Below are 23,204 nucleotides of genomic sequence, written 5' to 3' on the forward strand. Positions count from 1 at the left end.
ACACAAAGAAGGCTCCACATTCATGAGGACACAGGGAAGATAACCACTCTTCCCCCAATTAAGATTAAAAGAAAACTTGCCTTTCAACAAAAGGACAAGCAGCCACAGGCAAAAGTGGCGAAGAGAACAACTCCACCACCGTCTCCACCACCATCAATACATGCATCACCAGTAACAACTCCACCACTGATGCATTCCCCAGCTCATACTACAATGAGTCAAGATGATCCCGATGCATGGGACCTTTATGACGCCCCAGTATCAGACAACAGCCCAGACTCGTACCCTGCAAGGCCGTCGCCACCTGAGGACAGTACATCTTACACACAGGTGGTCGCAAGGGCGGCTGCTTTTCACAACGTCACCTTGCATTCCGAACCAATTGAGGATGACTTTTTGTTTAACACCCTATCATCCACCCATAGCCAGTACCAAAGCCTACCTATGCTCCCAGGAATGCTAAAACATGCCAAACAAATCTTTCAAGATCCTGTTAAAGGCAGAGCCATAACCCCAAGGGTGGAGAAAAAATACAAGCCACTGCCAACAGATCCCGTTTATATTACAACGCAATTGACACCGGACTCTGTAGTTGTAGGGGCAGCTCGTAAGAGAGCGAACTCTCATACTTCAGGGGACGCACCACCTCCAGACAAGGAGAGTCGTAAATTTGATGCTGCGGGCAAGAGAGTAGCAGCACAAGCAGCAAACCAATGGCGCATTGCCAATTCACAGGCACTTTTGGCAAGATATGATAGAGCTCATTGGGATGAGATGCAGCATTTCATAGAACACTTACCCAAAGAGTTCCAGAAAAGGGCGCAACAGGTGGTGGAAGAAGGACAAAGTATCTTAAATAATCAGATACGGTCTTCAATGGATGCAGCAGATACAGCTGCAAGGACAGTAAACGCATGGCTGCGTACTTCAGGGTTCAAGCCGGAAATTCAACGAGCCGTGTTAACTATGCCTTTTAATGAACAGCAGTTGTTTGGGCCGGAAGTCGACACTGCTATTGAGAAACTCAAGAAAGACACTGATACGGCCAAAGCCATGGGCGCGCTCTACTCCCCGCAGAGCAGAGGCACTTTTCGCAAAACACCTTTTAGGGGAGGGTTTCGAGGTCAACCAACAGAAACCACAACATCACAAGCATGGCCCACTTACCAGAGCCAATATCAGCGGGGAGGTTTTCGGGGGCAATATAGAGGGGGCCAATTCCAAAAGAATAGGGGAAAGTTCCAAAGCCCCAAAACTCCTCAAAATAAACAGTGACTTACAAGTCACACAGCCCCATCACATAACACCTGTAGGGGGGGGAGACTAAGCCAATTTTACAAACATTGGGAAGAAATAACAACAGACAATTGGGTCTTAGCAATTATCCAGCATGGTTATTGCATAGAATTCCTCAAATTCCCTCCAAACATCCCACCGAAAACACACAGTATGTCAAAACAACATATAGACCTTCTAGGACTAGAAGTTCAAGCATTGCTACAAAAAGAAGCAATAGAATTAGTACCAAAACAACAAATAAACACAGGAGTTTACTCACTGTACTTTCTAATACCCAAAAAGGACGGCAGTCTGAGACCAATACTAGATCTCAGAACACTAAATACCTACATCAAATCAGACCACTTTCACATGGTTACATTACAAGACGTAATCCCACTGCTCAAACAACAGGACTACATGACAACACTAGACCTAAAGGATGCGTATTTCCATATACCAATACATCCTTCACACAGAAAATACCTAAGGTTCGTATTCCAAGGAATACATTACCAATTCAAAGTGTTGCCATTCGGAATAACAACTGCGCCAAGAGTTTTTACAAAATGCCTGGCAGTAGTAGCTGCACATATCAAAAGGCAGCAAATACATGTGTTCCCGTACTTAGACGACTGGTTAATCAAAACCAACACGCTAAGACAGTGTTCACAGCACACAAAATATGTCATACAAATCCTCCACAAACTAGGTTTCTCGATCAACTACACAAAGTCACACCTTATGCCGTGTCAAACACAGCAATACTTAGGAGCGACAATCAATACAGCAAAAGGGATTGCCAGTCCAAGTCCACAGACGGTTCAAACATTTCACAATGTAATACAGGCCATGTATCCAAAACAAAGGATACAAGTTAAAATGGTAATGAAACTGCTAGGCATGATGTCTTCATGCATAGCCATTGTCCCAAACGCAAGGTTGCACATGCGGCCCTTACAACAGTGCCTAGCATCACAATGGTCACAAGCACAGGGTCAGCTTCAAGATCTGGTGTTGATAGACCGCCAAACATACATCTCACTTCTATGGTGGAACAGTATAAATTTAAACCAAGGGCGGCCTTTCCAAGACCCAGTGCCACAATACGTGATAACCACAGATGCTTCCATGACAGGGTGGGGAGCACACCTCAATCAACACAGCATCCAAGGACAATGGGACATACAGCAAAGGCAGTTTCACATAAATCACTTAGAACTGTTAGCGGTATTTCTAGCGCTGAAAGCATTTCAACCCATAATAACCCACAAATACATTCTTGTCAAAACAGACAACATGACAACAATGTATTACCTAAACAAACAAGGAGGTACACACTCGACACAGTTGTGTCTCCTGACACAGAAAATATGGCATTGGGCGATTCACAACCACATTCGCCTAATAGCACAATTTATTCCAGGAATTCAGAATCAGTTGGCAGACAATCTCTCTCGGGATCACCAACAGATCCACGAATGGGAGATTCACCCCCAAATACTGAACACTTACTTCCAAATTTGGGGAACACCACAAATAGATCTATTTGCAACAAAGGAAAACTCAAAATGCCAAAACTTCGCATCCAGGTACCCACAAGATCAATCCCAAGGCAATGCTCTATGGATGAACTGGTCAGGGATATTTGCATACGCTTTTCCCCCTCTCCCGCTCCTTCCATATCTAGTAAACAGGTTGAGTCAAAACAAACTCAAACTCATACTAATAGCACCAACATGGGCGAGGCAACCCTGGTACACAACACTACTAGACCTTTCAGTAGTACCTCATGTCAAACTACCCAACAGACCAGATCTGTTAACACAACACAAACAACAGATCAGACATCCAAATCCAGCATCTCTGAATCTAGCAATTTGGCTCCTGAAATCCTAGAATTTGGACACTTACACCTCACACAAGAATGTATGGAGGTCATAAGACAAGCTAGGAAACCTACCACTAGAAACTGCTATGCAAATAAGTGGAAAATATTTGTATATTACTGCCATAGTAATCAAATCCAGCCGTTACACGCATCTCCAAAAGATATAGTAGGATATTTACTACATTTACAAAAGTCAAATCTAGCCTACTCTTCCATAAAGATACATCTTACCGCAATATCAGCTTACCTGCAAATTACTCATTCAACTTCATTATTTAGAATACCAGTCATAAAAGCTTTTATGGAAGGCCTAAAGAGAATTATACCACCAAGAACACCACCTGTTCCTTCATGGAACCTCAACATTGTCTTAACACGACTCATGGGTCCACCATTTGAACCCATGCATTCTTGTGAAATGCAATACTTAACCTGGAAAGTTGCCTTTTTAATTGCCATCACATCTCTAAGAAGAGTGAGTGAAATTCAAGCTTTTACCATACAAGAACCATTTATTCAAATACACAAAAATAAAATAGTCCTACGAACAAATCCAAAATTTTTACCAAAGGTAATTTCACCGTTCCACTTGAATCAAACTGTAGAATTACCAGTGTTCTTCCCACAGCCAGATTCTGTAGCTGAAAGAGCACTACATACATTAGACATCAAAAGAGCACTAATGTACTACATTGACAGAACAAAACTAATTCGGAAAACAAAACAACTATTTATTGCTTTTCAAAAACCTCATACAGGAAATCCAATTTCTAAACAAGGCATTGCTAGATGGATAGCTAAATGCATTCAAACCTGCTATATTAAAGCAAAGAGAGAGCTGCCTATTACACCAAAGGCACACTCAACCAGAAAGAAAGGTGCTACCATGGCCTTTCTAGGAAATATTCCAATGAACGAAATATGTAAGGCAGCAACATGGTCTACGCCTCATACATTTACCAAGCACTACTGTGTGGATGTATTAACTGCACAACAGGCCACAGTAGGTCAAGCTGTACTAAGAACATTATTTCAAACTACTTCAACTCCTACAGGCTGAACCACCGCTTTTGGGGAGATAACTGCTTACTAGTCTATGCACAGCATGTGTATCTGCAGCTACACATGCCATCGAACGGAAAATGTCACTTACCCAGTGTACATCTGTTCGTGGCATTAGTCGCTACAGATTCACATGCGCCCACCCGCCTCCCCGGCAGCCTGTAGCCGTTTCTAAGTAGATCTTGAACATTTGTACATTTGTAAATGTATTACTTTAAGCTTCATTATGTACATACGTATTCACTCCATTGCATGGGCACTATTACTAGCATACACAACTCCTACCTCACCCTCTGCGGGGAAAACAATCTAAGATGGAGTCGACGCCCATGCGCAATGGAGTCGAAATGGGAGGAGTCCCTCAGTCTCGTGACTCGAAAAAGACTTCTTCGAAGAAAAACAACTTGTAACACTCCGAGCCCAACACCAGACGGCGGACTGTGCACAGCATGTGAATCAGCAGCGACTAATGCCACGAACAGATGTACACTGGGTAAGTGACATTTTCCATATAACCTCTAAAAGCTTTGGCCTGTCCCTTATGCTACGGAAGCTGTAGTTTCAGAGGTAAAGTACAAACTGATTCAGATTTATACAACTTGACTGTCTGCTGTGATGAACTGGATGAGCATCAGTGCCCTAACACTGAATGGGGATAAGGCTGAACTGTTGTACTTTGGCCAACAACCAATTTTTAATACCCTAAACAGGTGGCTGGATGACTTGGGTGACACCCTAGACCAGTAATCTGGGAGTCATAATAGTCATAAAAGACAATAAACTGAACCTGGAGACTCAGATTAATAAAGTATTGGGATCATGTGTTCAATATCTAAAAAGGCTAGTTAGAATTCTTCCCACACTGCCTAAACAAAGCCCCAAAAAGATAATTCAGGCAACTATTTTATCTAGGCTAGATTATTGCAATGCTCTGAACTTAAGGTTGGCGACAACTGCTAGAACTCAGCAACAGAGAATTCAGAATTTGGCTGTGAGACTGCTCATGGGGATAAAACGGAATGAATCATTCTCTTTCATTCTGAAAGTCTTACACTGGTTTCCACTCGACAAAGGAATTCAGTACTTATTTGCCCAACCGTTCACTTCGATCTGCAAATGCCTTCTTTTTTATGGTTCCCCTAATTATATGGATGGGGGAAGGGGGCAGAGCCTTCTCGTTTTTCCTCCTAGATTATGGAATGCCGTCCCATTTCACCTTAGAAGGAAAAGCAACCTTCAGAAATTTTGCAAAGAATTAAAAACATGGCTATTTCTACAATTCAGAGTCATAGATCCGCTGTCATCTCAGCCTTCTAGCGCCAGGATACCCTTTTTAGTGTAATAGTGCTTTACACGTTCTATCATCATCATTTATGTACTTAATTATTTTGTGGAAACTGTAAACATGATGGTCACTCTGATGGTCAGTTATCTCCTCACTTCTTTAGAAAAAAAAATCTGTTCTCAAACTGAGTTCCAGAAAGGATTAGACCCTGTTAACCTGCCAAGCCTCTCTACTTACCACACTACCTACCTAGTTGAACCAAGTGCACGATGCTGGGAATATCCCTCTAGGACAAGAGACTGGAAGAGTCCTGCTATTACTGAATCATATAGCCTTCATCATCACTAATCCCCCCACTGAAATTTTGCAGTCCAAAATACATTTTACTTGATACTGCTGGTACCTTTAGCCTACTAGACAAAACTGACTAAACAGTTGTTGCTACCTCCCAGGAATGATGTCTTTACTGGACAATAAATATTCTGAAATTGCTCAAATAAGATCTTTATCATGGATTCCTCTGCCTGCAAGTTCTCCCCCTGTAAAATAATCCCAGACTGTATCCTCCATCCTCCATCCTAAAACATCAATGGTAGGTGACACAAGTTTCATTTTGATGCCAGAAGTAACATCATTGTCATCTAGGCCATGTAGGTCCAAACTGGCTGCAATGGCTTTGGTTCAGTTTTTTCCACACATTTGAGGAGCTTTCAGAGCTTGCTTTATATAGAGTGTTGTGGATTTTTGTCACATAGAATTTACCCCAAAAAAACTTCAAGTCTGTAGAGATTGTGAGAGACAGATGTCCTAACGACCCCTGTTCCATCTGCCTGGGGTGCCTTGGGTCTGACTATGTGTCCTAATCTTGTAATTCCTGCCCCAGCATGTACCCAAAGGCTATTGAGGAATGGAAAACCAAGCTGTTCATGGCCCGGGCTTGTGATGACAGGATGAGCTGTTGTCACTTGAGGCTCAGTTTCAGGTCACCTTCCTCGCATTCCTCAGGTGAGAAACCAAAAACACAATAAACAAAAAAAAAAAACATAGTAAAGGTAAGTTGCCTAGATACCCTCCAACTCGCACAGAATCCTTATCCTCTGAGCTGGAATTGATTGTGGTGGAGCCACCAGTTCCTCCTCTGAGAGACTCCACTCCATTGCCTCAGCCGGACCCGGCTCCAGGGCCACCTTGATTTTCACTGCCACCAGTGTTTCCAGAGCCTTCAGCTCTGACTCCAATGTTCACAGAGTTCCCAAGATTGGCCCCCTCATACCACGAACTGTCAGTGTCTGGTTTGGACCCAACTGCGTTCCTTAATTTCATGTTCAGCATAGAAGTTAAAGGAAACATCTTCACAGAGGCCCTTCTTCTGTCAGTATCCATCACAGCACCAGCAGTCAACAGATTGATGCCATAGTGCTCCCACCCTGTACTGTTACACACCCCACCCCCACCCTTTCCTCTCAGCATACCCACTGCCAGAAAGATTGGTTATTCAAGCTTTCTTCTTCTCTGGGCAAATGGCATGTATGCTTCCTTCAGGAGGCTAGACGGCCTGAGGCATGGGACAGATGTTCCCAGTGGGCAGTATAGCTTTGAAGTCTTTGAACACCAACTGCATTTTAGCACTGAACACACATGCCTTATGGTGCATAGCCCAAATAGCCAGTCCCAGTGGATATGAGGTCACACTTTCAGATGGTTGTTGGAGACAGGCAGAATGTTTCGCGACATATTATCAAGCCAGGCCTGGAATCCAGACTCAATGACATGCTGTGGGAACCGCAGGCTTTCTACATCATCATGCCTGGCTTCAGACTTCTATTTTGTTCTTCCAATTTGCAAGCCAACCTGATGGACCTTTTCGTTCAATGAAGCAGACCCCACTTTGAAGTATTTTAAGTTTAAGGCAAACAGGTCATAGTCTAGTAACTAGAACTCCAACAGCCTCAGCCCTTTGGATGGACTTCAGTTTTGGTGCTTTCTAGTGTTATTTAGGGTGGTTCTTTTGCCAGCGCCAGCCCTTCCAGCCTCAGGCTCAATGACCCCAAAATCCGCTGGTCATACAATATATGGGTAGAGCCAGAGGTAAGCCCCATAGATGCCTCCAGCAAGCTTCATCTTCCTCCCCCAGACCACCAGAGAAGCATGTTTATTCTTCTTCTCCAGTTCTATAAGAAGTCTGGGAGGGGGAGGCAGTGGAAGGTGCCCTCCCTTCTACTGGCGTGGAAGGCCATTTTCTTCAGACTAGTGTGTTCTTCAGATCATAGAAAGTGGTCATGTCCTACCTGTCCTTCAGGCTCCCCCCATGCGTCCCCTGCCTTTTTTCCTTCCACTAGACCATCTTTCCATCTTGAGACAAGAGGTGGCAGCACTCCTGAAAGGAGCAGCGGAGTTGGTGCCAGAGCAGTAGATTGAGCAAGGCTGTTACTCCTGATATTTCCTTATTCCCAGGAAGGACGGCAGTCTAAGTCCTATCCAGGACCTCAAGGGCTTACATTTTTTCCCCAAGAAGTAGTTCAGGATGCTGATCTTAGCTGAGGTCTTATTCGAGTTGGAAGTGGGAGACTGGATGGTGTTTCTCAACCTACAGGACATGTATTTCCACTTTCAGTTCATACAGCCCATCGAACATACTTGCAATTGTGGTGGGTTCTGTGCATTACTAGTATGCAGTGCTGCTTTTGACATCTGCACCTCAAGTCGTCACCAGGGTGATGGCAGTGGGTACAGCCCATATCTGAAAGTTGGGCATTCCATTCCCCCCAAACCTGTATAAATGGCTGATAAAAGCTAGATTGCCGGGGATTGTGACACATCACACCGCACTCTAGGTCATTATGGACACTGCCTCCAGTACTGAAAGTTTTGCCTGCAAGTAAGTGATTATAGGTGTGTTAGTTCGAAAGAATCACAACTAGACTTAAACACCTAGAATGCCTTTGACTGTCGTACAAAAGGCCAGGGCTGGATTGGAAGCATCCGTAATGACTTAGACAGAGGTAGCCAGGCTACACTATATGCATATTTGTTGGCGTAGAAATAACAAAAGGGGATAAGAGAAAACAGTGGCGTACATGCTAGCTTGGCGTAAATTAAATTTCTTTGACAATATTACGAGTTTTCATTTTCTTTCTTTCACACCCCTAAATGAAGTGCGAAAAACACCTCAACTGGCTCATATGATATGCTGTTTTCCATGACACCCTGGAGTGACTCAGTGACACCATGCTCCTCCCATCTATGCTGCTGTTGCCAGCGGGGTGTTACCGGGACAGTGATATACTCACCTCACCTGATACACTTTCTCAGTGGTTAATTTGTAAATAAAAAACACACCGGTACCCAAAGCTCACGCAGCTACTGCAATTAGATGTGCGAGCACCTGAATACTGAGGCAGCACAATCCTAAAGATGTCTCTGGCCTCTTAAATCCATTTACAATCACTCCTTGCCCCTTCAGCACACACTTCCAGATTTCTCCCTTTGTGACCCTTTTCCGTCTTTCTTTTCCTTATATTTCCGATGTTTGTCTTTTGTGCACAGAAATACATGATGCAAAAAAAGAAGTACCGCCCCAAAAGTAAGTACTGGTGGCAACTACCGGCTCAAATGAAGCACTGCCCCTTCTTCTCTGTCCTGTCATCTGTGGGGAACGAGCAGAAAGATGCAGGGTATAGAACCTGCTTAACATGCAGACAAGTGGCATCAGTAATAACAGTGAAACTGTATGTCTGCAGTGACCTGGGTAAAAACGCTGCACTGAAATGTCTTCTTGGGCTTGCGAAAAGGTTGCACCCAAAAAACCCTTTTTTTAAAAAAAAAGAACGTAAGAAGGAGGGGGCGGGAAAGCAATGGCTGCAGGAGTGGATGGAGGTTGTAGAAGTCTGTGCCATACTGCGTGGGTGGGGGTGGAGGTGAGCAGCAGAGGAGTTTTTCTGGGAAAAGGGAGTCAAATTCTAAAATCTGAAGCTTGAGGGAAGTAGAGCAACATGGAGAACGCTTGGGAGGGTGTTGAGGAGTTGAGTAACGAAGCACCCCACGTGGAGCAGAGCAAGAAAACGCACATGGCCAACAAAATAAATAAAGTAGTTCTCTGAATGAAAGCCGTGGAAGGATACACGTCATCCAAATTTGTATTTTTGTATTTGTATTTTTTAATGCTTCTAAAACACATTCAGACGGTAGGTATCGAAGCACTAAGCGGGGAGAGAGAAGCAGACACAATCCAGGCAGAAACTACTGTGAAAACACCAAGGTCTTAAGTTGCTTATGAAACAGTAAACAAGGAATAGGTCTTCTAATCTTGGCTCGTAAAGAGTTCCAGAGCTTATCAGAAGTCACAGAAAGAGCCAGATCACCCCATTTCACTCTTTTGCACTGCTTCATCAGTGCCAGCCTGAGGTCTGCAGACCTTAAAGGGCACAAGGACAGTACCACTTAAGAACATCTTGCAAATATCCTGAGAGTGGAGGGCTTTATGGGTCAAACACAGAGCTTTAAAGGAGATATGCTTCCTAAAAGGCAGCCAGTGCAGCTCCCTCAGGCCCTCCTTGGCAGCCCAGCATCAAACGGACAGCAGCATTCTGAATGAGCTGAAGCTTGTGCAGGAAGATTGATTTATATTTAAATATAAAGCATTGCAATAATCTAGTCTGGATATAAGTGCCAGGACCACCTTCACTCTTAATTCTAGCGGTATGAAAGGCAGAACCTTTTTTTAAGATGTTGACCAACCAGAAATGAAATTGTGGTTAAAGAAACCATACTTCATGAGAGGGACAAACCGAAGAATAGGAAAGAAAGCCATCAAATAAGAAGCAAGCAACTGGGAAGTGAAAGCAGTGTGATGATCCAAAGCCTACTAAACGTTTTGGTATGGTATTTGATATTTTCCTCAATAGGTCTTTCTACAACAGCTAAAAGATAAGTGTAGACAAGACCATCATGTCAGCAACGGAAAAAAACAAGTCATCAAATCAAAAGGATGTTAGAATAGATATACTTCAGGGATGGTAAAAAATGAGGAGGAGGGAAACCTTCAAATACAGAGCTTGGAACTCAGGCAAGAAAACCATCCAGTCAGGAGTGATAGGCTGACCCACAGTCAACAGTGTTTATTTCATTGTTCACAGTAGGTCTTCCGCAACGAACAGTTATAGCTGTCTGTTGGTGAGGCCTAAAAAATAACTTTGACAAACCTCATAATTTATGTGTCACATTTACTTGTATCAGTCCTTTAAATTTGTGTTTGTGGTTTTACAGCTGGTGAATCAGCAACTACCATTATCCACAGCCCTACTTACACACAATGTTAATATTGTATCTCCAGCAAGATCTCTGCTAGCCCTCTGTGCGATTTTCCCTCACTGATACCAGTAACCCTAGTGCTTATTGGTGCTGGGGTGCTATGGTCCATTGTGAACATCATCACTGCTCACAGAACCTGCTCTGTTCACATCTTGTTCTCCTTTTACCTCAGCACATGCAGTAAGTACCATGAGCTCTTGTTGCACAGTTTATCCCGTGCAAGTTCTCATAGTTGTTTTGCCTAAATGCCTGCAGGGTCCTTCTGTCCCTTGTTTGCATTCCTGCTACAGTTGTAAGACTTCACGCTTAGAGCCATTACCCATCATTTCCATTAGCCACACATTGCATTATTCTCAGTGTCCCTCATGTAGAAGTCTGGCTCTTTAAATGGTATATCAAAATGACAGAGTCCAGTGGTTCCCTAACCAGTGGACAGGACCTTGCTCTAGCAATCTCAAGGTGCTGTTTTAGGAAGTAGTGTGGTCAAGCAGTCTTAGGCTTGTCAGAGAGGAGTGTTAGACACCTGCAAATATACACACAGTAAGTAAATGAGATACTAGACTCAATAAGGAGATCCACACCAATTTACAAAAATAATGAGCATCTTTATATATAGTTAGGCACCAGAATCAATATGATCAGGTGTAGGAAAGTCCCTCTTTTTGGCATGGATACCCCCTACTTTTTGCGTGTTATCAGTGTGCTTAGACTGTTTTCACTGGGATCCAGTTAACCAGGACCCCAGTGATTCTGCTCTCTTCTCTAAATTTGGTTGCCTTTGTCCCCTTTACACACAACTATTGACATACTAGTGTTCCCCTTTGAGTCCCTAGTATATGGTACTTAGGTACCCAGGGCATTGGTACACCAGAGGTACTCCATGGGCTGCATCATGTATTATGCCACCAATGCGAGCCCATGCAAACTGTGTCTGCAGGCCTGCAATTTGCAATTTGTGTGAAAAGGTGCATGCACCCTTTCAATGCTGGTCACTGCACCAGGTCACTGTAAGTCACCCCAATGGTAGGCCCTCTTAGACCAGAGGGCAGGGTGCAGGTCCCTGTGTATGAGGACACCCCTGCATGAGCAGAGATGCCCCTATGAACTCCAATTCCCTGGACTTCGTAAGTGTGGGGAAGCTATTTCGACTATGTTATGGCCATAGGTCACTACCTATGGTCCAGCTTCATAATAGTAACTCTGAACCTAGGCATGTTTGGTATCAAACATGCTCAAATCATGCCCCAATACTGATGCCAATATTGGTAGCATGATTCCATGTCCTCAGGGGGCACCTTAGAGGACCCCCCAGTCTTGCTTCTACCAGTCCTCCAAGGTCTGCGAGCAGCTCATGCTGCTTTACCAGCTCGTGCAGGGTAAGGCAGAACAAAGGATTTCCTGTGAGAGAGGGGTGCAACCTCCTCTCCCATGGAAATAGATGATATAAGGCTGTGGAGGGGTACCCTCCCCACGCCACTGGTATGCTTTGAAGGGCAGATTTGGTGCCCTGCTTCCTTAAACTGGTTTGCACCAGTCCAGGAACCCTGGTCCCTGCTCTGGTGCAAAACTGGACAAAGGAAGGGGGTGGGGGCACTCCCCTGTCCATTACCACCCCAGGGGTGATGCCCAGAGCTCCTCCAGGTGGCCACTTGATTCTGCCCTCTTGAAACCAAGATGGGCAGAGGGTCCTAGGAGCATCTGAGTGGCCAGGTCAGTTAGGTGACTTCACAGCTCCATCCTGATAGATGATCACCCTGCTAGGGGACCGGGACCAGGCCCCCTTCCTGGGCTATTTAGGGTCTTCCTCGTGGGTGGGTCCTCTGATTCGATGTGCAAAATTCCAGCAGGACTCCTCTGCATCGTTTACTTCATCTTCTGGCCACTGGGACTTCAATTGGACCCTCCAGGAACGAACAATCTCCGACTACAGCGGCGACTCCACTTTGCAACATTGTTTCCCTGGCTCCTTCCAGCAACTGCAACATTTCACCGGCTGTGCATCCTCTGGTGGCGATGAGTCTTCACGCTGCACAAGACGTAAGAAGGAATCTCCCTTGGAGTGAAGGAGTCCCTCCCCTGCATCTGCAGGCACCAATTGCAACAACGACTGGCTGCGTGGTTCTGCTCTCCTCTGGAACTGCGTGGATTCTGCATTACAGCTGGTGGGCTGGAGTGGTCCACTTGGTCCTCTTCTCCAGCTGTCCAACCTGGGAGACACTGAGCCCTTGCCTTTCCTTGCAGGTTAGTACCCCTAACTCTTGCAGCTACCAAGGCTTGTTTGCTCCTCCTCCAAGGGATCTTCAGACTCCGTGTAGTCCCGGCCCCCAGCACTCCTTCTTGCAAAGCACAGTCTTCTGCCTGCTGCTCCAGCGATGGGGGACTCCTCTTAATGTGCGCTGAGTGGGCCTCACTGCGACTCCTGTGCCTGCTGCCAGTGGGTTGTCTGTGGGGGCTGCCTCCTCTTCTTGTGACACTCCCAACTGCTGAGGGTCGCTCTGGACTCCCATCCTTGGGTCGAGTCCCCTGGACCTTGATGGTCGTCTTCATTCTTGCAAACCCTCTTCTCTGTCTCTTGCATTTGCCAAGGCTTGTTGGTGGTTGTTCAGTATCACTAAATGACTACATATCGACCACCAACATGGGACATCACTTGTATCACTTCTGGAACTCCTTTTCGTCTCCTTTGCTGGACTGCTAACCTTGTTCATCCACCATTGACCTGGTCCTGCCCTCACAGATGGGTGAGAAGTGGCTCCTGCCACAACCGGACACTCCATCACAAAAGGGACTTAGTCCCCTTCCTTTGCAGATCCTCTTCTGTAGGATCCACCATTGGATTCTTCTAGTCTTGGTTGAGTCTTGCATAATCCTTTTCCAAAGTCCTCCTGTTGGTTTTGGGGAAAACCAGGTACTTAACTCTGCTCTCATGGTTGCTGGGGGTCACTCTGCTACTTGCCTCTTGGGGTTCCTAGTTCCCTCAGCTCCCTTTTACTGATTCCACTTCCTAGGGTTGGAACTGCCTTTCACATTCCACTTTTTTAGTGAATGGTTTGGCCCTCCCCTAGGGCCCTCACTGTTTGCTATCGCTTTTACCAATGCTTATCATTTTCTATGCTATTTACTGATTGCTAATTTATATATAATAGTGTGTGCACTTAACTCCAGTTGGGGGATTGCCTATGCAGTATTTTAGTATGTGTGTTACCATAATAAAGTACCTTTATTTTTGTAACAGTGTGCAGTTCTTTCATGTGTGAGAGTGCTGTGTGACTATAGTGGTATTGCATAACTTTGCATGTCTCCTAGATAAGTCTTGGCTGCTCATACGCAACTACCTCTAGAGAGCCCTGGCTTCCTAGATACTGGCTATACTTCACTAAAAGGGGATACATAGACCTGGTATAAGGTTATAACATCATAGGTGCTCACCACACACCAGGCCAGCTTCCTATAGTCTTCATCAGACCCCCAAAAATCCTCTGGGGTGGGTCTAAATCCTCTTCCACATCCTACAAGAAACCTTGGTGCCACATTTGTAGACAAAAAGGCCATAGTGCAGGTGACAGCACCTGTCCTAAAAAGAGCACCAAGACTGCTATTACCACTTCTACCCCTAGTAGTAGCACAGGTAGTAGTACTCCATCCAAGGGTATAGCTGTGTTCACCTTGGGAACCGCAGTGGGCTCTGTGGTAGTCGGGAGACCATTGAGGCGGTGTTGGTCTCTGAGGGTGGTATTGACCTTGCCACCCTAGCTGCTTGTCCCCTTAATATGGGTAAGTACAGGCAGCATCCCTTTATCAATAGCGTTGAGGCTGAGGCCTACGGGGACACACATGCCAGTGTCACAATGGTGACTGAAAAACTGGTGTCCCCTGAACAACATCTACTTGGTCACACTTGCCAAGTTACTGATGCTCACAACAACACTCGGAGCCATCCCTTGGTTGTTGTTGACCTTAGCTTCGGGCGGGGGGGGGGTTACTGGCCCAAATAAAGTTGTAGTAGCCTCTGATCTGCCTGTAGAGTGTTTACTGGGCAATGATTTGGAGACTTCAGCCTGGGCTGAAATGGAGTTGGAAGCCCATGCAGCCATGCTGGGCATCCCTGGGCACATCTTTGCTCTGATAAGCCCACAGACCAAGGGGCAGGGAGAGCAAGGCACACTGGAGCCTAGACAAATGGCCCATGAGAGTGCCAAAAAAGAAAGGCAAGCAAGGTGAGATATTACCCCTTGTTCACGCTTCAGGTGAGGATCGAGCTACTTAGGGAGAGGAATCTGCCCCCTGGGTGGAACCTACATCAGAGGAACTGAAAGCTGATATAGCTGAGCTCTTAGGTGCAGGACCTGTCCTTCTCTAGAACGCCTGAGACAACAAGTTGCTGCTCAGGAGGCAGGGAATATCAGTGGGTCCCATAAAGTCTACAGAGACAATGAACTCCTTTATTCTGAGGCAGGGGACCCCACACCTGGTGCAACCAGGAAGTCGGTCATTCCTAAAAAGTGTAGGGAGTTCTTATTGACCTTGGCACATGATGGGGTAAAGCAAGACTTGGGACAGACTTGTCTCACACTTTCACTAGCCTCATATGTCTGAAGATACAAGGGAATTTTATCACTCCTACGTGATTTGGCATGCCAGTGGCAAGACAGGTGGCACTCCAAAGGCCCCCCTTATTCTACTGCCAGTGGTTGGGGTACCCTTTTAGAGAGTGGGGTTTGACATTGTTTACCCCTTAGACTCTCCAACTGCATCTGGTAACAGATTTATACTGGTGGACCATTCCACCTGGCACCAAGAAGCAATTCCCCTTTAGGACCACAACAGCCCCTTCAGTGGCCAAGGCGCTCCTGGGAATTTTCTCCAGGGTGGGTTTTCCCTAGGAAGTGGTGTCAGACAAAGGCCAAACTTTGTGTCTGCGTACCTGAAAGCTATGTGGAAGGACTGTAGGGTGACATACAAGTTCACCACCCCTTACCACCCACAGACAAATGGTTTAGTTGAAAGATTCAACAAAACCTTAAAAGGGACTCTGAAAACCTCAGGAGGAGATGGGATGTCCTATTGCCCTTCCTCCTCTTCACCTACAGGAAAGTTCCACAGAAGAGATTGGGCTACAGTCCATTTGAGCTTCAGTTTGGGCACCCAGTTAGGGGTCCACTTGCTCTTGTAAAAGAGGGTTGGGAGCAACCTCTCAAACCCTCCAAGCAAGACCTAGATTTTGTACTAGGCCTACGATCCAGAATGACAAAGTACATAAAGAGGACAACCAAAAACCTTGAGGCCAGCCAAGAACTGCAAAAGCAGTGGTATGACCAAAAGGCTGTGTTGACTTTTTATCAGCAAGGACTGGTGTGGGTCCTGGAACTTGTAGCTCCCAGAATACTCTAAGATAAGTGGCATGGTCCCCACACGTTTTTGGAGAATAATGATGAGGTCACCTATTTGGTTGACCAAGGCACTCCTAGAAGCCCCCACAGGGTGCTTCATGTGAATCACCTGAAGCTGACTCTCATGGCCACTGATGAAGGTCAGGAAAAAGAGAGTGGCCCTCTCCCTGATCTCTTCTTCCACTGCCCAGTTGATGGTTCAGTGGAGGGAGCAGTCCTTGCTGACTGCCTCTCTGACCAACAACAATCTGACTGCAGAATTCTTCTCACAACTGTTCTCTTTGACACCTGGACAGACAACTGGTGTGAACATGATACTGACACAGGTGACAGTCTGCTTGTAAAAAGTAAAATCTGTAGGCAGCCTGACCATGTCAGAGCATACATCAAAGCAGAAGTGCAAAAGATGCTTGAATTGAGTCATTGAGCCTTCCAACAGCCCTTGGGCAAGTCCTGTAGTCTTGGTACCCAAGCCTCACTCCCAAAATGGAAAAAGAAAAATTAGGTTTTTTGTTGATTACAGAGGCCTCAATGCACTCACCAAGACTGATGTCAATCCAATTCCAAGGGCAGGTGAACTGATAGATACTTTGGCTTCAGCCAAGTATCTCAGCACATTTGACTTGACTGCAGGCTATAGGCAGTTCAAGTTATCGGAAAATGTGAAAGCCAAAACCACATTCTGAACACCTAATGGACATTATCACTTCACAGTGATGCCCTTTGGTTTGAAGAATGCCCCTTCCACATTCCAAAGGTTGGTGAAAAAAGTTCTCCTAGGCTTGGAAAGCTTCAGTGCAGCTTACTCAGATGACATAACTGTCTTTAGCTCCACCTGGGAGGATCACCTGGTCAACCTTGGTACTGTGCTAGAGGCTTTAGAAAAGGCAGGCCTAATTTTCAAAGCATCCAAATGCCAGATAGGGCAGGGAAAGTGGTTTATTTTGGCCATCTAGTAGGTGGAGGTCAAATTCAGCCACTACAGGGAACACTCCAAACATTCATGGATTGGATTGCCCGTACCACTCAGACCCCAGTCAGTCTTCTTAGGTCTGACTGGGTACTACAGAAGGTTCATAAAAGGGTATGGCCCCATTGTAACCCCCTTAAATGACCTCACATCCAAAAGGATTTTCAAGAAAGTATTTTTGACAGCTAGCTGCCAGAAAGCCTTTGATGACCTTAACAGGCCATGTGCTCTGCTCCCATTCTAAGAAGCCCTGACTATTCAAAACAATTCATTGTCCAGACTGATGCCTCTTAGGTAGGTAAAGGGGCAGAACTTTCTCAACTTAATGAAGAGGTCCAGGATCAACCTTTTGGTTTTATAAGTAGAAGGTTGACCCCCAGAGAAAAGCATTGGTCAGACATTGAGATGAGGCCTTTGCTGTGGTCTGCGCCTTGAAGAAGCTGAGGCCATACCTGTTTGGCACTCACTTCCTTATTCAAACACACCACAAGCCTCCACTGTGGCTTAAGCAAATGAAAGGTGAGAATCCCAAATTGTTGAGTTAGTCCATCTCCCTACAGGGAATGGACTCTACAGTGGAACATAGACCTGGGAGTAGCCATGCCAATGCAGATGGAATCTCCAGATATTTTCACTTAGACACTACACACTCAACTGGGCAAGGCTATTCTTATTGTACTTTGGGGGGTGGGGGGTGTTTGGGAAAGTCACTTTTTAGGCATGGTTACCCTCCACTTTTTGCCTGTTGTCAGTGTGCTTAGACTGTTCTCACTGGGATCCTGCTAACCAGGACCCCGTGATTGTGCTCGCTCCTCTAAATATGGTTGCCTTGGTACCCTTTACACACCACAGTTTGTGTACCCCTGTAAGTCTCTAGTATATGGTACATAGGTACACAGGGCAGGGGTCCCGCATGGGCTGCAGCATGTATTATGCCACCCATGGGAGCCCATGCAAACTATGTCTGCAGGCCTGCCATTTGCAGCCTGCGTGAGAAGGTCCGTGCACCCTTTCATTGCTTGTCACTGCACCAGGTCAATGTAAGTCACCCCTACGGTAGGCCCTCCTAGCCCAGAGAGGGTAGGGTGCAGGTTTCTGTGTGTGAGGGCACCCCTGCATAAGCAGAGGTGCCCCTACGAACTCCAGTTCCAGTGCACTGGACTTATTAAGTGCGGGGAAGCCATTTTACCCATGTTCTGGCTATAGGTCCTGTGGTCCAGCTACATAATGGTAACTCCAAACCTAAGAATGTTTGGAATCTAGTATGTCCAAATCATACCCCAAAACTGTTTCCTGTACTGGAGGCATGATTCCATGCACTCTGGGGGATCCTTAGAGGACCCCCCTGTTTTGCTACTACCAGTCTTCAAAGGTCTACGAGCATCCCATGCTGCTGCAGCCTCTCAGAGAGGATTCTGCCCTCCTGCTGCCTGACCAGCTCAAGCAGGAGAAGGTAGAAAAAGAATTTCCTGTGGGAGAAGAGTGCAACCTTCTTTTGCTTGGAAATATGTGTTACAAGACTGGGGAGGGGTAGCCTCCCCGCGTCACCGGCTTACTTTGAAGGGCACATTTGGTGCCCTCCTTGCATAGTCTGGTTTGCACCAGTCCAGGGACCCCTAGTCCCTTCTCTGGCACGAAACTGCACAAAGGAAAGGGGAGTGACCACTCCCCTGTTCATCACCACCCCAGGGGTGGTGCCCAGAACTCTGCCAGGTGGCCACTTGAGTTTGCCATCTTGAAACTAAGATGGGCAGAGGCCCCTGGGAGCATCTGAGTGGTCAAGTTAGGCAGATGACATCAGGGACCCCCTCTGATGGGTGGTCACCTCGCAAAATTACCAAGCCCCTTTCGGGCTATTTAGGGATTCCCTTGCGGGTGGGTTCCCAGATTCGGCATGCAGGACTCCTCCAGGACTCATCTGCAACAACCTCTTCTGCTCCTGGCCACTGGAACTGCTGCTGGAATCCCCAGGAACCGTGCAAGACTGCAACACTGAGACAACCTTGCTTTGCAACATTGTTTCTGTGGCTTCTATCTGCACTTAGCAACATTTCCACGACTTTGCATACTCTGGGGTCGGCAAGACTTCAGCTGCACCAAAGAAGCAAGAAGAAATCTCACTTGGAATGAAGGAGTCACTCCTCTGCATCTGCAGGCACCTAAGGCAACTACGTTCGACTGCTGAGATCTGTTGTCCTCTGTATCTACAAAGATTCTCCGACACAGGTGGTGGTTCTGAGGGTTCCCTGGGTCCTCCATGCCTTGTTTCCAAGTTTGGGGACGGTGAGCCATTGCCTCTTCCTCCAGGACAGAATCCCTGTGCACCGCAACTGTTTCAGCAACCAAGGTTTGTTGACTCCTTCTCCAAGGGATCCTCTGGCTTCTTTGAAGCCCTCTGCCTTGGAATGCAGGTTTGCAGGTCATTCTGTTTAGAGGGGTGTGCCAGCACCCCTGGCAGAGCAGGCTTTTCTTCCTGTCTGCTCGAGAGCACCCTTGGGGGTCAGTAACCTGTCTAGTGGTGGCAGCCTAGTTAGAACAAGTCATCCAGCACAGGGGTAAATGGTAGGTTTTTCAGGGAGCACCTCTAAGGTGTCCTGTGGGTGCATATATAAATAAATACATCTCTTCAGTGAACCCATCATGTAACTGGGGAGCTCATATTGGCCAGTGTCCAGCATGTGTACATAATGGCTTCCCTGTTCACTCACAATGTCTAAGTATCAACAAAGGCATAGCAGCGGTATATCTGCTCATGTAAAAGAATGCATCCTGCTTTAGTTCTGTAAGGCCTGCTGTAAGGGATGACTTCCATATATTGCATGCAGTGTTAGGGGACATGGCACACAGGCTGTTTCCCATGTTGTTTTCACTTTTAGCTGCACCAAGACAAGCAGCTTGCAATGGCAGTCTGAATGCGCTAGGTGGGGAGTCCCTGAGGGTGGCACAATATATGCTGTAGCCCTTGTTAGTACCCATGCCCTAGGTACCAGGGTACCATTTACTAGGGACTTATGGGGGGGACAAAGGTATGGCCAATTGAGGAACAATTGCACAGTTCTAGGGAAGGAGATATGGTACTGGGGACATGGTTAGCAGGAACCCAGTGCACTTTCAGTCAAAATTGCATCAAATACCAGTGAAAAAGTGGGGGTCACCATGTCAAAAAGGGACACTTCCTACACCTCATTAAAATATGAGGCATCCTTATTAGGGACCACAGATTTAATTTTATCTGGCTCTTGTCAGCCAACTGATAGCCTAGTGTTTATATAGATGTGTGAGATGTCTTAAGGTACAGAAACTCGGTGATAGGGGTAAAACATCCAAAAGTAGTGTCTTTATTATAAACTCGGTCTAGTCATGTATTTTGGGTGATTAAATTGGTTGATTGCCTTAATGTGTCACTCTCTAGAAAAGTTACTGATGTGATTGTTTTAGTGTATTCTAATTACAACATTTCCTGTTTTTTAAATATTATCTGTTTTAATCATCACATAAATTCATTGAATGTACTTCATAGCATTTGAACCATATTTTCCTGTTAGGGCTGTAAGAGGGGAAAGTGGTTACTACTGGAGACATCAGTTGATGCCATTCATAATATCAGGCAATTCATTTTGTTTTTCTCTTTTGTAGGGTGAAACTAAAATTACTGAAGTGAAAGTCTCTCGAAAACCTATAGTTAAACAAAAAAATTCAAGGTAAGTCTGAATTAGAAATTCCTTTCAGATAGGTACATTGTTTTAAGACTTAAACTGTATTTATTTGGTTTGTAAATTTAATATTCTGTCAAATTAAAATGATCAACTTTGGGATCTTCAAGAAAGTGGATAACTAAATGGTGTTGAATTGTTTAGACAGTCGGTGATCAGACGTACCGGCTATCTAGAGGTGCCTGGAATGATCATCCTGTTTGCTCATGAGCTTCTTGTGATGTTGCTGAGAATGGAGACTGGTTTTAATGTTGAGTAGGTGAAACAAAGCAGGCAGCTGTGGCTATGTTGGTGTGGGAGCAGAACAGTAACCGAACATTCAAGTTGCTCCAAAAGTTCAGATGACCCTACAATTGACCTCAGACAGTTGTGACTTAGGTTGATCTTGCATTGTAAGGCACACCCCACAACATGAAATTAGCAGAGTTAAATTAATCATTGGGGCCACTCAATAATTGAGTTCTACATCAGAGACAAAGTTAAAGCTTTTATTACAAAATCTCAGTAAGGAAGCAATATAGAATAAGTGCAATAAAGGCTCAAATACAAAGTGATTCAAAGTAATCGAAATCAGAAAAATTCTAAGTCTCAAATGAGTAGCAGATTCATAAAGAAATTTAGCAGCATCCCTAGTGGAGTGTGAAAGTCTTTTCGCTCACCCCCAAAACCAAGGTGTTCTTGTACACAATTCTTGCACAACAGATTAGAAAAAATATAGTTTTTTTCAGCAAATCAGGGACATCAACATCACTATTAAGAGAATAAGCCTATTCCATTTTAAGAAAACATATTCTGTGCTATTGCTATCCAGCGATACTCCAAATAATATGAAACATTTCACTAATAATGTTATACACCAATGGCTAACAGTAGGCCCAGCAACAGAAATACAGTGTAAGGACCTTGAAATTGTTACAGTTAGCAACACTAGTAAGTTCTTTCAGAGCACATCCCTACAGTGCAAATTGCCAAACTTGTCTTTGCCTCTGCAGAGCCTGTGGGGAAAGTAGGCACACAGAGGAACGGAATGGGAGGGTGAAGAGCAGGAGTTAATAGCAGAAGAGCATCTATGCTGTCCATTTTGGAGTTTCTATAAAAATGTGGCACAACTAAGCTACATTAATAAACGCACTACTATAACTCGTATTAAACTCCTTTCAACTGAAACCTGTTAATCCAGCATTTGAGTATTGCAACCATCATAAAAATCATTATTCAGCATTATTATTTTTCACCAAAATGTAAACCCTGGAAAAATGATACATCTTGTAGATAAATGAGTTGAGCCTTATTTGAAATTGAAAAGTGCTCCAAGGTTTCAGGTTTCAGGTTTTGAAAGAGGTAGTGACAATGTCCAGAGGGCATGACGAGGGGGTTGCCAGAGGGCAATGATTGAGAGGGAGGAATGGTTAAATAGTGTAAGACTGAGTGATGATGTTAAAAGAAAAGAGGAAAGTTTAGCAACATATTGCAGCAGGAGCTTATTGTGCTCATGGGAGATTGGCTGTTTTGAGAATTGCAGAGGGCTATGTAGAGGAGAAGGTGGAAGGAGATGATTGTGAAGGAAGTGACTCATTGGGAAGCATGAAGGAAGGAGGTGGAGGTGTAGTGAGCTGATTCATAAGTTGTCCTAATGCTGTAGATTTTTATAAAACAGTTAATGGTTGGTTGTGATGGTCGAAAAGGTGCTGTGTGAGGTGACGAGCATTGAATGTAAGGTTTGTGATGTATGTCAGGTTTGGTTGTGAGTAAAGATGAAGTATTTGGAATAGGTTGCTTTGGATTTATCAAGTGCAACAATGAGGGCAAGAAGTGGCTGTCTGTGGGTCTGCAGGTGTTACATATTGCAGAACCTCCTCCACATGCATGGTTGAGACCTTGGCAGATTTTCATTGATTAATGTCAGGGGATATCCAAGGCTCACAAAAGGGTCTCTCAGGAGTGAATGTTCTGAGTAGGAAGTTTGCATGTAGTGATAAACATCACAACAGGTAGTTGTACACTGTATTGAAGTAGATCTGGATTTCAGAAAGTTATTTTTTTTAAATCTAGAAATAAGTGAGTTCATGCTGGGTGGAAGAGGTGAAATGTGTAGTAGGGTTCATGTCAATGAGGGGATTTTCAGAGGGGAGGTTCATTGGGATGAATGTGACTGACAAGATTGGAATTCAGTATTAGGTCAGGTTGGTTGCTATGTGAGTGCGTGAGCCATGTGTGGGTACTGCTGAGTGTTTGGCCAACAAAGAAGAGAGAGAAGACTGTTTTGTTAAGTTTTTAATAGAGTCCCCAAAGGTAAATAGCAGAG

General features: G+C 45.2%; 1 protein-coding gene across 1 annotated transcript in view; it reads left to right on the plus strand.

The window, feature by feature from the left end:
- The window catches only part of LOC138248710 (E3 ubiquitin-protein ligase TTC3-like), a 1,210,547-nt gene that overhangs the window by 671,129 nt on the left and 516,214 nt on the right, over positions 1 to 23,204 (plus strand). The window contains exon 25 of the mRNA XM_069202542.1: positions 20,823 to 20,887. Coding sequence (XP_069058643.1) covers positions 20,823 to 20,887 — 65 coding nt within the window. The remainder of the gene's footprint in view (positions 1 to 20,822; positions 20,888 to 23,204) is intronic.

This window comes from Pleurodeles waltl, chromosome 8 (assembly GCF_031143425.1).
Source record: "Pleurodeles waltl isolate 20211129_DDA chromosome 8, aPleWal1.hap1.20221129, whole genome shotgun sequence".
Lineage (NCBI taxonomy): Eukaryota > Metazoa > Chordata > Amphibia > Caudata > Salamandridae > Pleurodeles > Pleurodeles waltl.